General features: G+C 40.2%; 2 protein-coding genes across 3 annotated transcripts in view; both read right to left on the bottom strand.

The window, feature by feature from the left end:
• The window catches only part of GRHL1 (grainyhead like transcription factor 1), a 74,899-nt gene extending 64,117 nt beyond the window's left edge, over positions 1-10,782 (bottom strand). Inside the window, exon 1 of the mRNA XM_034766492.1 lies at positions 10,644-10,782. The gene's annotated coding sequence lies outside the window, so the exon portion shown is untranslated. The remainder of the gene's footprint in view (positions 1-10,643) is intronic.
• A 149-nt stretch (positions 10,783-10,931) lies between these two features.
• The window catches only part of TAF1B (TATA-box binding protein associated factor, RNA polymerase I subunit B), a 58,088-nt gene continuing 52,401 nt past the window's right edge, over positions 10,932-16,618 (bottom strand). For both annotated transcript variants that reach the window (XM_034766494.1, XM_034766493.1), the window contains 2 exons: positions 15,774-15,999; positions 10,932-11,118 (listed from right to left, as the gene is read on the bottom strand). In XM_034766494.1, coding sequence (XP_034622385.1) covers positions 10,953-11,118; positions 15,774-15,999 — 392 coding nt within the window. In that variant the 3' untranslated portion in view covers positions 10,932-10,952. The remainder of the gene's footprint in view (positions 11,119-15,773; positions 16,000-16,618) is intronic.

The following is a 16,618-nucleotide window of genomic DNA, read 5'->3' as shown; positions in this document are numbered from 1 at the left end:
ATCTACACTTTATCAACTTTTGCACTAGAACAAGCAGAGGTAGGTAAATTATGGAAAATATTTCGCGAAAATGCAGCGTAAGTGGATACAAAGCGAGCACTGAAACATCTTTTCTGAGGAAAAAAAAAAGACAGTTATTATTCTGATCTCTACTACTGGTGTCAAATCCAGCATGTTGCCTTAGCCTTCAATGCAGTAATTTCAGATTTACAGTAGTGTAAATGATTTGGGACCAGAACAACCTGTTTCATGGCCTCTCACTCCCTCAAGGGGCAGCGCCCACTTAGCTTGTGTGGGGAGGTAAAATCTCCTCACCCCCTTGAGCAACCCCTTCCAGCAACCCCAGAAATGGTATTGAAGAGCTCTGGAGTGGTAGGTTGATCCAACAGAGGAGTTTTAGAGATGGTATCACTTAATGGCATGTTCCTGGTGGATACTGGTAAGGTGCCCTTTAACATTAGACACTTTGCTGGTATGAAGTTTTGTCAAGCTATACATAAGTATGCATACACATACATGCATCCCCCAACCCCAGCCAAACCCATTCTTATGTCATAAAAGACAAGAGAATATATAGCTCTTTGGGACAGGGTCTGTCTCTTCTGTGTAGAATGAAGCCCCAAATACAAAGACAGTCCCTGACTGGACGAGGTTCCCAAGGCACTACTGCAATTTCTAATAAATACATTTCTCTCATCACACATTGGTTCCCATTCTTCCCCCTCGCTCCACCTTAGCCTCATAGTCATTTATTTTTCTGCATTACTTCCATGCATAAAATAAATTAGTCTAGAGAAGATCTAAGAGACAAGAAATGTGTGTGAACCCTGCACATACTGACGAATCATATTGTAACCAAATGCAATTACACACCCCCATCATAGAAGATGGCTAACAGAACTTTTTTGGCACAGAAGAAGGGAAAGTTTAAGACAGAACTAAAACTGCAGCAGTGATAGCTTCAAAGCCTTCTCGGGTTCCACCATTAATGCAAACAACCAAATGTATCTATACATCCAAAAAGGTACAATCACCACCTGATACTGTGTCTACACTGCACACCTTACAGCAGCACAGCCAACAAAATAAAACCACCCCTGTTCTACATTTCTTTCCAAATAGAATGTTTATCAGGTTTTTTATTTTTAAAACTTTAAATAGAAGTTCCTGCCTTTTTAAAGGAACTGCTCTTCTTGCCCAATTGATTCATTGATAACAGTCCACTTTGGCCACATCTACACTTGGAGCCTGGGTCTGATTCCCAGCTCAAACAGACACTGACACTATTACGCTAGTGCACTAAAAACAGTAGTGTAACTGCGGGAGCATGGCAGCAGTGGCATGGGCTAGCTATCCCAAGTACATATCCATGAGGTCCAGGCAGGTTATACTCGCAATGGCTAGCCCTTGCTGCCACTGCTTCTGCTACCGCAGCTACACTAATATTTTTAAGCACGCTTGTTCAGTCAGAGCTAGCACAAGTATGTCTACTGGAGCTGGGAATCACACCACTAGCTCCAAGTATAGACATAACCTTAATGATATTGCAATAATTTCAATGGTGAGGAGATATAATGGTATAAACCTGCCAGTCACAACCTAGATTTTGTAATACCATTGTAAATACATCTCTGATGTCACTAACACGACTGCATAAATCACTGAATGCAACAGGCCCAAGGGGATGTTAGCAATGGGGTTACATTGTGGAGACATGGTCCTGATTCTCTACTATCTTGCATCTTGTAGAGTCATTTACACTTGTGCAAAGTGGAGTATAGCTGTACCACTCTGACTGCGTAGCATTTTGAAAGGAGACTCTCTGCCCTGTGTTGATTGGCTGTTTGCTCCACCCCCCTCCCTCACACAGTCCCTGCACCTCAGCCGCATTCCACTCTTGCCCCTCATACCTTCTTTACTTCCTCCCCTCTCTGTTTTCCCCCGCCCTGTCCCTTTCACCCCCCCACTTCACTTTTCCCTTCTGTTTAGAAAATCGCCTCTTAACTGAACCCCTCCAAAAGGAAAAACATAAAAGAAAAATTGTGGAATTTACTTGCCATTTGCTGCCATCACACTGATCACCCAGTGTGTGTCTTGCCTATTTAGATTATAAGATCTTTTGGGTAGGGAATGTCTACAAATGTGTTTGTACAGTGCCTACCACAATGCGGCACTACCCTAATGATCAAAAAAATAATAAAATGTTATACTAACTCTGAAAAGGTGTCAATGCCTCCACAAGGTACAAGGCAGTGGAGAGTCAATCCCAAGGTGCTTTATAATATAAAATCTGTATGACGACAAAGTCCCTGCCCATAGGACAGATCCCATGTTAGGGGTTAGCAATGTAGGTGTCTACAAAAAGTGCTAAATTTCCCCCAAACTACTTTACAGAAAACAGGAAGGATTTCAGCACTGTGTACAGTTTGTCTCCCTAACTCTTTAGCAAAAGCTTCCTTCCCCTTCTGCAACAGGTTCCCTGTGGCCCCTGGAACATGGGGCATGGGTTTGGAAAAGGGAGGAGACCCTGAGTTTGGATCCCAATTCCCCTCATAGCTAACCCCAAGACAGAGGATTAGAAAGGAGGGAGAAGTGCCCAAGAGCTGAAGTTCCTGCAAAACTGGGAAATAAGTGACGGCAAAGAGAGAAAGGAGGAGGATTACATGAAAAGTCAGATAAGGAGACTCAGGGAATGTGGAGAGGGCAGTTGGGATGGGAGAGAGAGAGCACCTGGGGTAAGAAAGAGAGAGAAGAAAATAATTAAGAGGGAAGAGATGGACAAATGTGGGTAAAAAAGAAAATAAAGGGGAAATATAGAAAGTATGAAGAAAGAATGGGAAAGTAGTAGAACAACAAGTTTTCTTTTCACTTCATTTATATCTCTCCATGCTAAACTATGTTTTATAGGCATCCTTTAAGGAGCTGATTGGTTATTTTAAATAAGTATTTACACACCCACAGCTGAAATAGTTGCCATTTTTTTCCAGACTGAGTCAGAGGCTAGGAGGCCAGGCTCCACCAGTCTAAATTAGACACGATACCGAAAAGGGGTATAATACAAAGTCATCTGATATTCATTTGGCTCACATTTTATATATTATTTTTTGTTAATTCAACTGAGCTCTGTATACAGGAAAGAATTTGGCACATACTGGAAAGAATCTGGCACACTAACCACTAGGCAGTCCTATTTGCAGTCCCTTTAAACACTCTTCCTATCCACGCATAAAAGTGCTCCCACCTTTGCATTGGTGTTTCAACTGAATTTAGGATGAGACTTGCTTTGTGCAAATCTAACTACCACATGGTCCTCTACTGTTTCACTATGGATGGAGATTGTATCATTGGGGCTGCTCCATCAGCTGTCTTTTCACAGCATCCTAGTCACTATTTAGTGTTCCTGCCTAATCACCTCCCACGGCTGAGTTGGCCAGAGGCCAGTTACCTGTACAGACAGTGCTGCACACTACAGATCTCAGTTGCAAGTCATTTTCACAGTGAACAATTTTTACCACAATCTTATATTGAGATGGCTCATCTTATTAGGCTGATGCTCAGGCACTGGTGTCAATCTGGGGAGAGGAGATTGAAAGCCAGTTGAACAAAATAATGCTCAATACTCTGGAATGTGACCATTTAGCCAAGCAACAGGCAGAAATGGGCACCATCAGGAGCATCAAGCCATGCTGTAAGAAGACTAAAAGGGTCTGGATTTCATGACATCAAGGTCCCCTCCAGATCTACATTTCTATGATTTTATGATTCTGTGAAAAGGACCTGAAGTCCAGCTCATGATTATAATCATCAATCAGGACTGGAGTGAGTAATTTAGCCACTGTTTGAGATGCTGGATGAAATCCCAGGATCCACCTCTCCATTCAGCCAGATATCCTACTACAGTGGTTCTCAACCAGAGGCCCAGGGCACCTTAGGGGGCCACAAACAGGTTTCATAGGGTTCACCAAGCAGGGCCAGCACTAGACTCACTGGGGCCCTCAGCAAAAAGCTGAAGTTCCACTACATGGGGCTGCAGCCCAGGGCCATGAGCTCGCCACATGGGGCTGAAGCCAAAGGCTGAGCAATGTAGTTTTTTTTTGGGGGGGACCCTGTGGCATGGGGTCCCAAACAATTGCCCTGTTTACTACCCCCTAACGCCGGCCTAGGCTTTTATATGCAGAAAACCAGTTGTTGTGGCACAGATAGGCTGTGGAGTTTTTATAGCATGCTGGGGGGGGGGGGGGGGAGAAAGAAAAAGGTTGAGACCCCCTGTCCTACTAGATGCCATGGAAACACCTTGTGGTCTGATCAGTAGGGATGGGCAGCCCAGGTGGATGACAAGCCAGAATAGATTATGCCCCTTACACTGCTGCATTCGCAGGATTTCCAGACAGATCCAAAATTCTAGCTGCAAACTGCACAGACCCACAATCCTGCCCATGGCAGCTGAGCGGGTTTAACAGGAGAAAGAACCGGGGGCTGAGCGGTTATATAGCGTTTTGATTTCTCATATACAGCTGGGAGCTGATTTTTCATATTTGGGGGCAGGGGAAGAGTTTTATTGGTTCTTATGAATGTTGCCATTAGCATCTGTAGCAAGGACCCACTACCGGGTCATGACAAAAGCACTGACCTATCCTCTACTCTACTAGCCTCACTCTACTTCTTATTTCTTTCTACCTCTCATTAGTGCAGTGGGAAGAGCTGGTTCCTGAACACCTGTTTCAATTTTCAGAGTCTTGCATCTCCTTCAGCTCTTCTTTCTGGCTGCATGGCCAGTGTTCCGAGTCAGGGCAGAAGTGCTGAACTTAACATACAGAATGGCTGGCTGAGCTATGTCACATGTCCAGACTCAGAATGGTGGACAAATGAGGGGTGGAGGAAAATCAGAAAATAACAGAGCAGCTGAAACAGGAGAAAACAGGAGAGTTCTATTGGAAGAAATTCCCCATAGGGTACTATGGCCAAAGTACAAGTTACATTTCATCTGTTGGCCCACATACCAGCCTACTCACCTAGATAGTACATATGACTCTTACCTACCTGAAAACACATTTCATTTGGGTCTTGAAACGAAAGATGCATAAAAAGCAGTCCTAAATAAATTCCTTCTGTCTCACTAATGTTTTTAAAGCAGAACAAGACACATGTGATAATCAAGCTGATGGGTGGCTCACTCAAGCCAAGAGTGGTAGGAAAAAAGACAACAAGCTAAGTGAGATATCTAATAATTCCAGGCCTTAAATTGCCCCCGTTACTCCAGTTAGTCTATGGATCTCCACAAGTACTGCCCTCCACCAAATCACCACTATTGCTGGAGATGCCTCACAAGTACCTTTTGGGAGCTTCAGCAGAAACCTTATTTGCCAAGCAAGGAAACAACAGAGTTTATTCAGACTTCCATTTTGAGAGTGGGATTTACAGAACTCTTCCAGGGGATTAAGGGAGTTTGATTTATTCTCAAATTATGCCAGAAGGCTTTCCAAAATCTCCCACAAGCCACTGCTTTAGGAAGCTGTGCTGCGGACTGTGGGCTACAAACAATGCCACTACAACTGTGAACACCTCGGGTGGTAGACAACAAACCTGAACCCGCCTGGCTTGCCTTCATCACACTGTACCACTGATACATACACTGGTGCTAACCCACCAGTTAAATGCCCTACTGTAGACCACGTTAGAGGCAGAAGAGAATGCAGTCAATTTTTATATGACTATATTTGGAGAACGGTAAAAGCTTTTTTAAAGTTCAATTAATAAATTGTTTTCAATGGGTTTGTGTAACTAAATGACTATTAGTTTAACAATGTCAAGTGTTTGAACTGAATAGGAGTACTTGTGGCACCTTAGAGACTAACAAATTTATTAGGAGCATAAGTTTTCGTGGGCTACAGCCCACTTCTTTGGATGCATATAGAATGGAATGAGGAGATATATATACACACATACAGAGACCATGAACAGGTGGGAGTTGTCTTACCTCTCAGAGTTGATAAGACAACTCCCACCTGTTCATGCTCTCTGTATGTGTGTATATATATCTCCTCAATATATGTTCCATTCTATATGCATCCGAAGAAGTGGGCTGTAGTCCACGAAAGCTTATGCTCTAATAAATTTGTTAGTCTCTAAGGTGCCACAAGTACTCCTGTTCTTTTTGCGGATACAGACTAACACGGCTGCTACTCTGAAACCTGTTTGAACTGAGACAGGCAATTAAGTGGAGGTACGATTCAAATTTTCTCAAATTCCTTTGAAAGTCATAAGGTTCCATTCAAAAATAAAAAATTTCCTATTATATAATGTTTGCAAGTAAATCTTGATAGAGGCTCAGACAGGGTAACACTTTGTGTATTCATTTGCTCTTTCTTTCTTAGTTAAGTCAACAGAAGGGCAAGTTGAGTTCTGTGAATTCTTCTAAGTCATGAGGTTATATTTGCGTTCCTGGAGCTGGAAACATGCATTAATATACAACAATACACAAAGCCAAGGCATACATATGTTCCACAGGGGAAGAGGAAATAAGTTTTAAAGTACTCACAATCTCATGCAGATCGATAATTAATAACTTTACATTGTGAAAGACTTAAAGTTGCTAAATACTTCAGTGCATTTTAATCTTTGCACTGTAAAATGATTATTCATCTTTTAATGATAAAGGTCAAAAGCAGGTATCAATTATTTTCATTTGTATAATTTCCCCTTTTCAAGTACCTAAAGTAAAGAGCAGAGCAAGAAATGTTGACTTTCCTTGAATGTTGTTAGCAAATGATTATAAAAAGACGATGTAACAAAAACAGAGAGAATAAGTAGTTAAAGCTGCTGGGCTGAGGTGGACACCCTAGCCTTGGGCTATCCAGCCCCAGTTGTCTGCTTAAGAAATGTGGCTCCACCTCAGCGCAGTGTTGAGTGGACTCAAAGTAGTTGTGTCCCAAGAGAGCACAACTACACTTGAGTGAAGATTAAGTCACCCTGTGGTTCATCAGCTTGTTGATGAATTAAACTGGATGGTACCGACATCAAGCACATTAGAGGCACACCCTTTACTTTTAAATCTGACTCTTACCCTATGTGTCCAGGAGGCACAAACTGCTTGGTGATGAATTGCAAGCTTTATTCCTGTTTATTAAAGCACAACTTTAATTTATTCCAACATCTAAGGGCGCATTGTTACATTCGGAGATTGAGTATGCACATAGTATTTTTACCACTACAGTAGTTTTAAAAGAAAGCTGTGTCTGTAATTAAGCATATGTAGTCTTTCAAATGAAGTTAAATACAGCCTTTTGAATTACTTTAAAAACTATGACTGTATATAGTAAGGTGTCTTTTAGTAGTGAACTTGAAACAAATGATAAATACTATAGATTTCCACTAATAAAAGGATAAGTAGTTTACAATTAAGGCAGTGTATAAAAGGAGAAGGTCTTTCAAACTTTTTAAAAAAGTGACAAGGACACTTACATTATTCTTTAACAAGAATTTAACTGCTGATAAAAATAGCAACTGGGGCTGCCTATCGCATAACCACATCAGATATTTCTCCCAAAAGGCCTAAAAACTCTAGGAAGGGTCAACATAGATAACAAATCTTAAAATCTAAACAAAAAGTGGAGCACTAAAAACACATCCATGAAATTTATCTCTGAGTCAATTTACATATAAAATCATCAGGATTGGGTCTCTCTCTTCATACCTGTCTGACGTGCCCAGTACAATTTCTATTTAGATCTTAGATATGCCTAAGGCACCTAAGCACTGTACAAGCGCTATGAATCATTGAGTATGAATGAACACAAGTCACATCTCAATCTCCTCCCTCCCCCTCAACACACACTTGTTTTTGTTGTTGTTGGCATTAGATAATCTCCCTAGTATCAGAGCATGTCACAATCTCAAGACCACTACTCTGACTCCCTGTTTGTTTTAAGACTACCCTAAGTTTCAGATTTTTGTTTCCAGGTAGCAGAATATCTCATTCACTGACCTTCTGCTCAGTTTTGAATGAATCTCCACTTGGTGTGTAAGACTTTCCAGGTGCTTTCTGTAACCTCTCTCTGACGTCCTAACCATTTCTGGGCTCCTCTCCCTGTGATCTTGACAATTTGAGTGTTGCTTCTTCACTTGGTTCCAGATGGTTAAGGCAGTACATCTCCATTTCCAAAATCCATTCTCAGTCTTCAGATTTCAACTTTATAATTTTATTTAAACTATGACTGATCATAAAAACCCTTTCAGAAGGGACCTGATCATCATATCTAGAGAGGACCCACTGCACTGGCCACCTTCTGGGATTACCTCACCACTGCAACCTGGCTCCTTGCTCATGAGAGAAGTTGGAAGCTCTTTAAGATTATGTATATACAGTAACTAGATACCTGTGGCTGGCTCAGGCTGCAGGGCTGTTTCATTGCTGTGTAGACTTCTGGGCTCAGGTTGGCTCCCAGGCTGTAGGATCCTGTGGGGTGGGAGGATCCCAGAGCTCGGGGCTCCAGTCTACACAGCAATGAAAACAACACCGCAGCCCGAGCCCCACAAGCCCAAGTCGGCTGGCACAGGCCAGCTGCAGGTTTTTCTTTGCTGTGTAGACAAACCCTGAGAGCCCTCCCCCACCCCCAGATGGGACATGCTGTCCATGGTAATCATTTTAGATGTCAGCTAATTTTAATATAATTGAATTTGGTAACATTTGTGCTCCCTATTGGGGTTGGAGGTACTGGCTTTTATTAATTTTAGCTGAGAGACCAAAGAATGGTGTTAGGCAACCATTTATCTGACACAAAGATTCCAGCCTACATGGTATTTACTCCTTACTCCTGTTCAAATGTATGTAAGCCCATTAGAAGGCACAATGTGAAAACATGGGCTATGATAAGGGCCCTACCAAATTCATGACCATGAAAAACACATCACGGACTAGAAAAACTGGTCTCCCACCATGAAATCTGGTCTTGTGTGCTTTTACCCTATATCATACAGATTTCACAGAGGAGACAAGCGTTTCTCAAATTGGGGGTCCTGACCCAAAAGGAAGCAGGGGGAACACAGGGTTATTTTAGGGGGGTTGCGGTATTACTACTAGCAATGTAAAAGTTTACCAGGTTAACCGATAAAATTGATGCTTATTGGTTTCTGTTAGTGATTAAACTCTGCTTGTGGTCCTGGCTGCCGGCCCCGAGTGCCCCCAGGGTCCTGGCTGCCAGCCCCCCACCCGGCATCCTGGTGTGCCCAGGGCTCTGCTGCTGCTCTGCGCAGAGCCCTGAGCATGGGGCCAGCAGTGGAAACCCACCTAAAATGTGGGGGTATTGCAGCACCCCCCGCATCTCTGTTTAAATGTTTAACTGTGTAACAGATAGAATTTTAATCAGTTACACGGTTATTGCTTTTACATCCCTAATTACCACCCTTATTTCTGCTCTGCCTTCAGAGCTGGGTGGCCAGAGAGCAGCGGCGGGTGGCCAGATGCCCGGCTCTGAAGGCGGCACAAGCACAGAAGTAAGGCTGGCAGTACCATACCATGCCACCCTTACTTCTGCGCTGCTGCCTTAGGGAGCTGGGAAGCTAGAATGGTGGTTGCTGACTAAGGGCCCAGCCCTGCAGACAGCAGCGAAGAAGGGTGTATGTACCATATCATACCATCCTTACTTCTGCGCTGCTGCTGGCGACAGTTCTGCCTTCAGAGCGGGGTTCCCAGCTTGCAGCCACCACTCTCCAGCTGCCCAGCTCTGAAGGCAGCGCCGCCGCCAGCAGCAGCGCAGAAGTAAAGGTAGCAGTACCGCAACACCTCCCCTTGCAACCCTCCCACAACTCCTGTTTGTGTCAGGACCCTTACAACACCATGACATTTACGATTTTTAAAATCCTATGATTGTGAAATTGACCAAAATGGACCATGAATTTGGTAGGGCCCTAGCTATGATGGTGTTGGCATCCACCTTTCTCTCCACCTTGTCTGTTCTGGCTGGTGTCGTTGAGCAACTTACTCAGTGCATGAAGAATAAAGCTAGGACTTGGACAGCTATCAGATGGCTGAGGCTTAACACATCATCAGGTGACAAGTGGAATAATTTAATTATGATCACTGTCAGTAAGCCTTGCAGAAGAAAGATGGAGAGAAACCCAGGAAAGGGAGGGAGGAGTTCCAGGTGTTAAAGGGGAAGCACAGAAGAAACCATGAGGCTGGAGTGGGAGAAGGATATAAAATAATAGCTAGGTAAGAAGCTTGGGCATAGCGAAGGGTGAGGAGGAAAATAGGAAGAGAAGAAATGTAAAGAGGCCAAGAAAGAATATTGCAAGGTTTCTTCCAATCAATCTGATGTTTCAGAATAGTGAGTTGCAACCCAAATGTAAGATCACCGCAATAAAACCCTCTGTTAAACACCTCTTTTCCCACAGTTGTTCTTTAGCAGTTTTTTTATTTCAAATGTAAAAAAATAGTTCTTTTGAGAAATAGGTAACGTTTGCTCTCATACAAGTTAAAAAACCCCAACAAGATACAGACTACTTTGAAATGCAAATCCTTCAGTAAAATGAACAATTAATATAATCTAGAGGACTATTTGCTGTACTTTGCACTCAAGACACATGCAAGTATGTATGTATGACAAAAAACTACTATAATAAACTTATAATAAACTTCCCATTACCTTTAATACAAGTGGATGTAAACTTTGGTAAGCAGTTGCTTCAGTAACTCTTCCCTCATGTAGTTTCCCATTGTTCTTTGTAATGTAGATACATTGAAACCATGAATTGGCAGTGAGACCGGCAGTGGCAGATCCATCCATACAGCATCACGCTGAGATCAGTGGAGCTTTGTGCAGGTATAAGGGTCTGTATGTATGGATCCAGTTGCAGGACTGGGGCCATAGTTCTTAACTTCTTCATTTACCATCTGGTAGTTCTGTGATCTTTAGGACTTTCCATTTTCTTGGACATGAATATTTTGTTTTGTGTTACTTTCTGTGGAGTTTTGTTTTAAACAGTTTGTGTTCTATTAAACACACCTCTTCATGGATGAGAGAGGCTGGTACCCTCAGGAGGAAGGAGAACAGGTTTAACACAAACTGGTAGCTCTGAGGAAAGTCTGATTCTTTATAGTGTGTCAGGTGCCCACATATCCTACAAAAAAAAAAAACACAACACACACACACACACACACACACACACACACAAAATAGGTTAAGTATGTCCTGAATCACAAATTTATCTTGTTGACATTCAAACATACTCGAGTTTTCCTCTAATTTGAGTGTTTTTTATTATATCATAAGTACCATTATTGATCTATGGCTTCAATCTATGGACCCACTCAGAGTCTCAATGGAGTATTTCTTTGCAAGACTGGGGCCACAAACAGATTAGGCTAGGTCTTAGTTCTAGAGACAGGTAAGAATGGTGTGCTGTCCATGTTTCCCAAAACCAGGTACACATTGGTCTTAACTAAAACCCTATATTTTCCATGATTCCGCCCTGCAGATTGAGACAATTTGGCTGTCAAATCTAAGATGTCACTTAAGAAAATTATTCCTCTCCCTTCCCACCACCCCCGCTTAAGAGGAGCAAAACCTTTTAAATGTGAACAGAATGTATCAGGTGCGGTCATGTTTTCCAGAGTCTGCAGACTGCCTGGAACAATAGCTCCAAGGGGTGTGACTTGCTCTTATTCATCATAACTGATGTAATTCTGAGCCTACTGATGACAATTTAAATGTCAGCATTATTAACTATTTCACTACTATTCATTTTTAGCAGAAACATTCAGCTAGTGCACTTATTCCATTGGCCATAGCTGAGGTGGTTACTATAGAGGATACTGGACCAAGCTTTCTGCTGTCAAATGTTGCTGGAGTGGAGAACTGTGTTTCAGCCTCAAAAAAAGTCAAGCCATCTCTGTCCACACTGATTGGACCTTTACTGTACATTGCAGTTTACCTTTAAATAAATTTTCCTTAAAACACTTCTTCCTGGAATCAATATTTTATAATAGCTTACTACTATATGTATGGTTACTTAAAACAAATCTCCACTGATATTTTTAGCACTTCTTTTTGTTTTTAGGAAGTATTAGCCTCTTGTGTTTGAAATAGCAAGATTTTAAAATCAGGATTACATGGCATTTGAATTTTGGGAGGTTGGTACTTTATTCAAATTAATTTTACAGTGGTGCACAATTTTATTGTAATTCAGTGTTCAAGAATAAAAATATTTGAAAGGGAGAAACATACAAAGGACTAGAAAAGGTTGACAGTGATGATTAAAAAAAAATCCAAATTTGCATTTAGGAACTTGTAAGAGATCAAAACATCATGTTTATGCACATCAATGGAGCTGAAAGAAAGATACTCAGGCATTTTTTATGTGGCTAACTATTGGAAACACAATGGCCCATGAAGTAACACTTCTTTTCAAAGTGTTCTGCTCTCTCAAAATATATTTTGTCAACCAAAACTAATGATCTGATACAAACAGGTTAACGTGGCATTGCAGGGCTCCTATTTGATTTTAATGGGGGTGAGGGTATTCATACAGACATCAAATACACAGAATTTGCATTTTCTTTCTCAAAGGCATTTTTTCTTACTATCTACTCCAAGAATAGCTTAAAGGAGCTAAGATGTCTGGACCCTGTGCTTTTTAAATTCCCAGACAAAAAATTACATTAAAATGAAGCGTACGTATAAAAGAAATTAGAATAAAATTCATTAAAGGGATCTTATAATTATCTTTAAAACTACGTGTTATAAACACAAGAAACTCACAGTTAAGGTAAGCTTTAAAAGTCCAAACATTTTAACATATGGAAATTCAAAGCAACCTTAACTATGCTCTGTAGTGAGGCCATGAAATAGCCATATGCATAAAGCATTTCAGTGGTCCCAGATAAACTGATTTTTAAAAAAACATTTTTGGGGTTTGTTTTTAGCTCTATGGCATCTCCATTGCACAAAATCTCATAGCTGAGGGAATGAATGCTCTTTTCGCATTTTCAAAAGATTAAACAAATGGTCATATTTGTAACTACATTAACTACTTGCACTATAGATGATACAATGGGAAATCTAAAGGATAAGAATTTAAACTTAATTCTTGATTTCTGATGGCTATGACTATTTGCATTTCACATTATGTTCTACTGTACTACATATGTAAATACATGCTTAAATACAAAATTTGCATGAAGAGAGATTGTTCATGCAAACATACACATTGGATAAGTGGTTTTTTATGTATCAGATTTATGCATATGAGTAAAGAGGATTCTTCTCTCACCCTCTGTTAAAAAGTTTCTTGTTCAAACAAGAGAATGAACCTACAGAACAAAAGCTCTTGTGATATGATACTATGTTTACATTATTCCAACCCACTTCTGTCTTGGTGAATGCATAAAAGGCAAAGTGAAAAGGAAAAAAGGTAGATGAATAATAAGCAAGTACACTGAAAAGGCAACAAAGTGTGCACACACTTTAGACTCGGTCATTTTCAAAAACAGAATATTAAATAAATTAAACTTGAAATAATATAGCTGGTATTGTAGTGTTTGTTTTCTTAAATGTGATATTTTATAGTAAATAAAATCTTAAGGCTTGGGTATACAATATATTGGCATGAAATGCAATGAGACTGAATTCAGATATCCCAATCTTCCTTCTCACAAAAGCAGCAGAAACCCATTATTGCAGTGTGAATCCAAGATGATCTTCAATCTCAGTGTCCTTTCCTCACCCCCAACCTAATCCACTAGCTGAACAGTAGCTGGGTTTGCTTTTCATGGCATGACCCAGTGGCAGAACAGTAACAAGATTTTGGAGACTAGATAGACACACCATTTGAAATGTAAACTCCTCTTCCAGTCCCGCAAGAGGCAAATGCTATTGAACTCTTACATTCTCCTGAGTAGTCTTCTGCAGTCAGATGAAAGTTGGCCATCTTTTAATCCACTTAACGTCTGCCATGTTAATTTTATATTGTTCTAGTTTCTTAATCAAAATATTTTGTGATACTAAATCAAACGCCTTACAGAAGTCTAAGTATATTACATCAACACTATTATCTTTATCAACCATACTGTAATCCCATAAAAATATATATCATGTTAGTTTGACAGCATCTATTGCATACAACAGTATGACTTTTCCGACCCAAAACCTAAATATATATATATATGGGCTGTCAAAGTGATTAAAAAAAATTTAATCGCGATTAAACGCGCAATTAAAAAAATTGTGATTAATTGCGTTGTTAAATAATAATGGAATACCATTTATTTAAATATTTTTGGATGTTTTCTACATTTTCAAATATATTGATTTCAATTACAATACAGAATACGAAGTGTATAGTGGTCACTTTATATTTATTTTTTATTACAAATATTTGCACTGTGAAAAAAATAAATAGTATTTTTCACTTCACCTCATACAAATACTGTAGTGCAATCTCTTTATCATGAAAGTTGAACTTACAAATGTAGAATTATGTACAAAAAATAACTGCACTGAAAAATAAAACAATGTAAAACTTTAGAGCCTACAAGTCCACTCTGTCTGAGCGATCGGCTGAAGTAGGACTAACAAACTTGGTTACAATTTGCAGGAGAGAATGCTGCCCATTTCATGTTTACAATGTCACCTGAAAGTGAGAACAGGCATTTGCATGGCACTGTTGTAGCCGGCATCACAAGATATTCATGTGCCAGATGCGCTAAAGATTCATATGTCCCTTCAACTTCAACCACCATTCCAGAGGACATGTGTCCATGCTGATGATGTGTTCTGCTCGATAATGATCCAAAGCAGAACGGACCGATTCATGTTCATTTTCATCATCTGAGTCAGATGCTACCAGCAGAAGGTTGATTTTCTTTTTTGTTGGTATGGGTTCTGTAGTTTCCGCATCTGAGTGTTGCTCTTTTAAGACTTCTGAAAGCATGAGCCATACCTCGTACATCTCAGATTTTGGAAGGCACTTCTGATTCTTAAACCTTGGGTCAAGTGCTGTAGCTATTTTTAGAAATCTCACATTGGTATCTTCTTTGCGTTTTGTCTGCTACGAAGTGTTCTTAAAACAAACATGTGCTGGGTCATCATCCGAGACTGCTATAACATGAAATATATGGGAGAATGCAGGTAAAACAGAGCCAAAGACATACAGTTCTCCCCCAAGGAGTTCAGTCACAAATTTAATTAATGCATTATTTTTTAACAAGCATCATCAGCATGGAAGCATGTCTTCTGGAATGGTGGCTGAAGCATGAAGGGCCATACGAATTTTTTTTGAGAGCAGTTATGTAACAAAACAACAAAAATATCTACATTTGTAAGTTGAACTTTCATGATAAAGAGATTGCACTACAGTACTTGTATGAGGTGAATTGAAAAATACTATTTCTTTTATCAATTTTACAGTGCAAATATTTGTAATAAAAATAATAATATAAAATGAGCACTATACATTTTGTATTCTGTGTTGTAATAGAAATCAATATATTTGAAAATGGAGAAAAACATCCAAAAATATTTAATAAATTTAAATTGGTTTTCTCTTAACAGTGAGATAAATTGCAATTAATTTTTTTTAATCACGATTAATTTTTTATATGTATTAAAAAAAAAGCTTAGCATAGATAAGTCACTAGTCAATGCACAGTCTCAGTCCAGAACTCTCACAATAAATATCTTGTTTAATAAAAATAAAATACCTTACAAAAATTTAATTTTAAGGAGAAACTTTTTCATGAACATTCAACACATTTCCAACTAGAGTCAGATACTTACTTCTCATTACATAGTTTAACTGTACACAGCCAATACTTGGTGTTCATGGTTGTAAGTGAATTGCCTTTTTCTTGCAAAACTCCCTCTAGGATATGCCCATGAAAACAATTCCCATCTGTGTTTTCTTCAGCCCAGTTTAACTGGAAACTTGAAGGGCTTTGCTTTTCAGCAACTTGCATTGAACCAGACAGTGCGCCAAACTGTCTTTGTAAGTTCACTACCATTTCTGTACAAAGAGAAACAAAAACCTAAGCCACAATGTCTCATCTCATTTTCCCACAGAATTTACCTTTCTACACGGAACATTAAAATTCTGTTTTAAAAAAGTAATTTGAATTTGTTCTTTTTCCTACCTCTGCATGATATTACCCTTTTGGGGTAAGTGACTGTCTGTAGTGTGTGTTTGTTTGTGTTTGAGGGTTACTTGCTGTGAGCTGAGCTTGTGTTTGTCAGTCTGTTTGTTTGTTTTGGTTGTTTGAAGGACCGTGTGCTGTGGCTGGCAGTTGGAAGGTTTGAAAGCTAGAAGTCTCTGGTAAGTGGCTGAGCCTTTATCAGTGGGCGGGGCATTCATACAGGCCAGGGCTTTATAAAGCAGCGCACAAGCGACCAGGGAGCTTTGCGACCAGGGGCTGCTAACAGGGAGTTTCGCAAGGGAGTTTGGAAGGGGAGCAGGAAGGGGGCGAGGGTCCCTTGCCGGTTCCATTTGTTGTCTCTTGATTCCCCTTAATACCTATAAAGCAACTACATTCATAACTTTTCGCTTACACAACCCTTTCAGCTGACAGGGGGCTGCAGACGGGAGTTTGACAGAGGGAGGCTTACGATGGTTAGGAAGACCCGCAACA

Source organism: Trachemys scripta, chromosome 3, assembly GCF_013100865.1.
Source record: "Trachemys scripta elegans isolate TJP31775 chromosome 3, CAS_Tse_1.0, whole genome shotgun sequence".
Classification (NCBI taxonomy): Eukaryota; Metazoa; Chordata; order Testudines; family Emydidae; genus Trachemys; species Trachemys scripta.
Note: the sequence above shows the minus strand (reverse complement) of the source record. Positions and strands in the feature narration are given on the sequence as shown.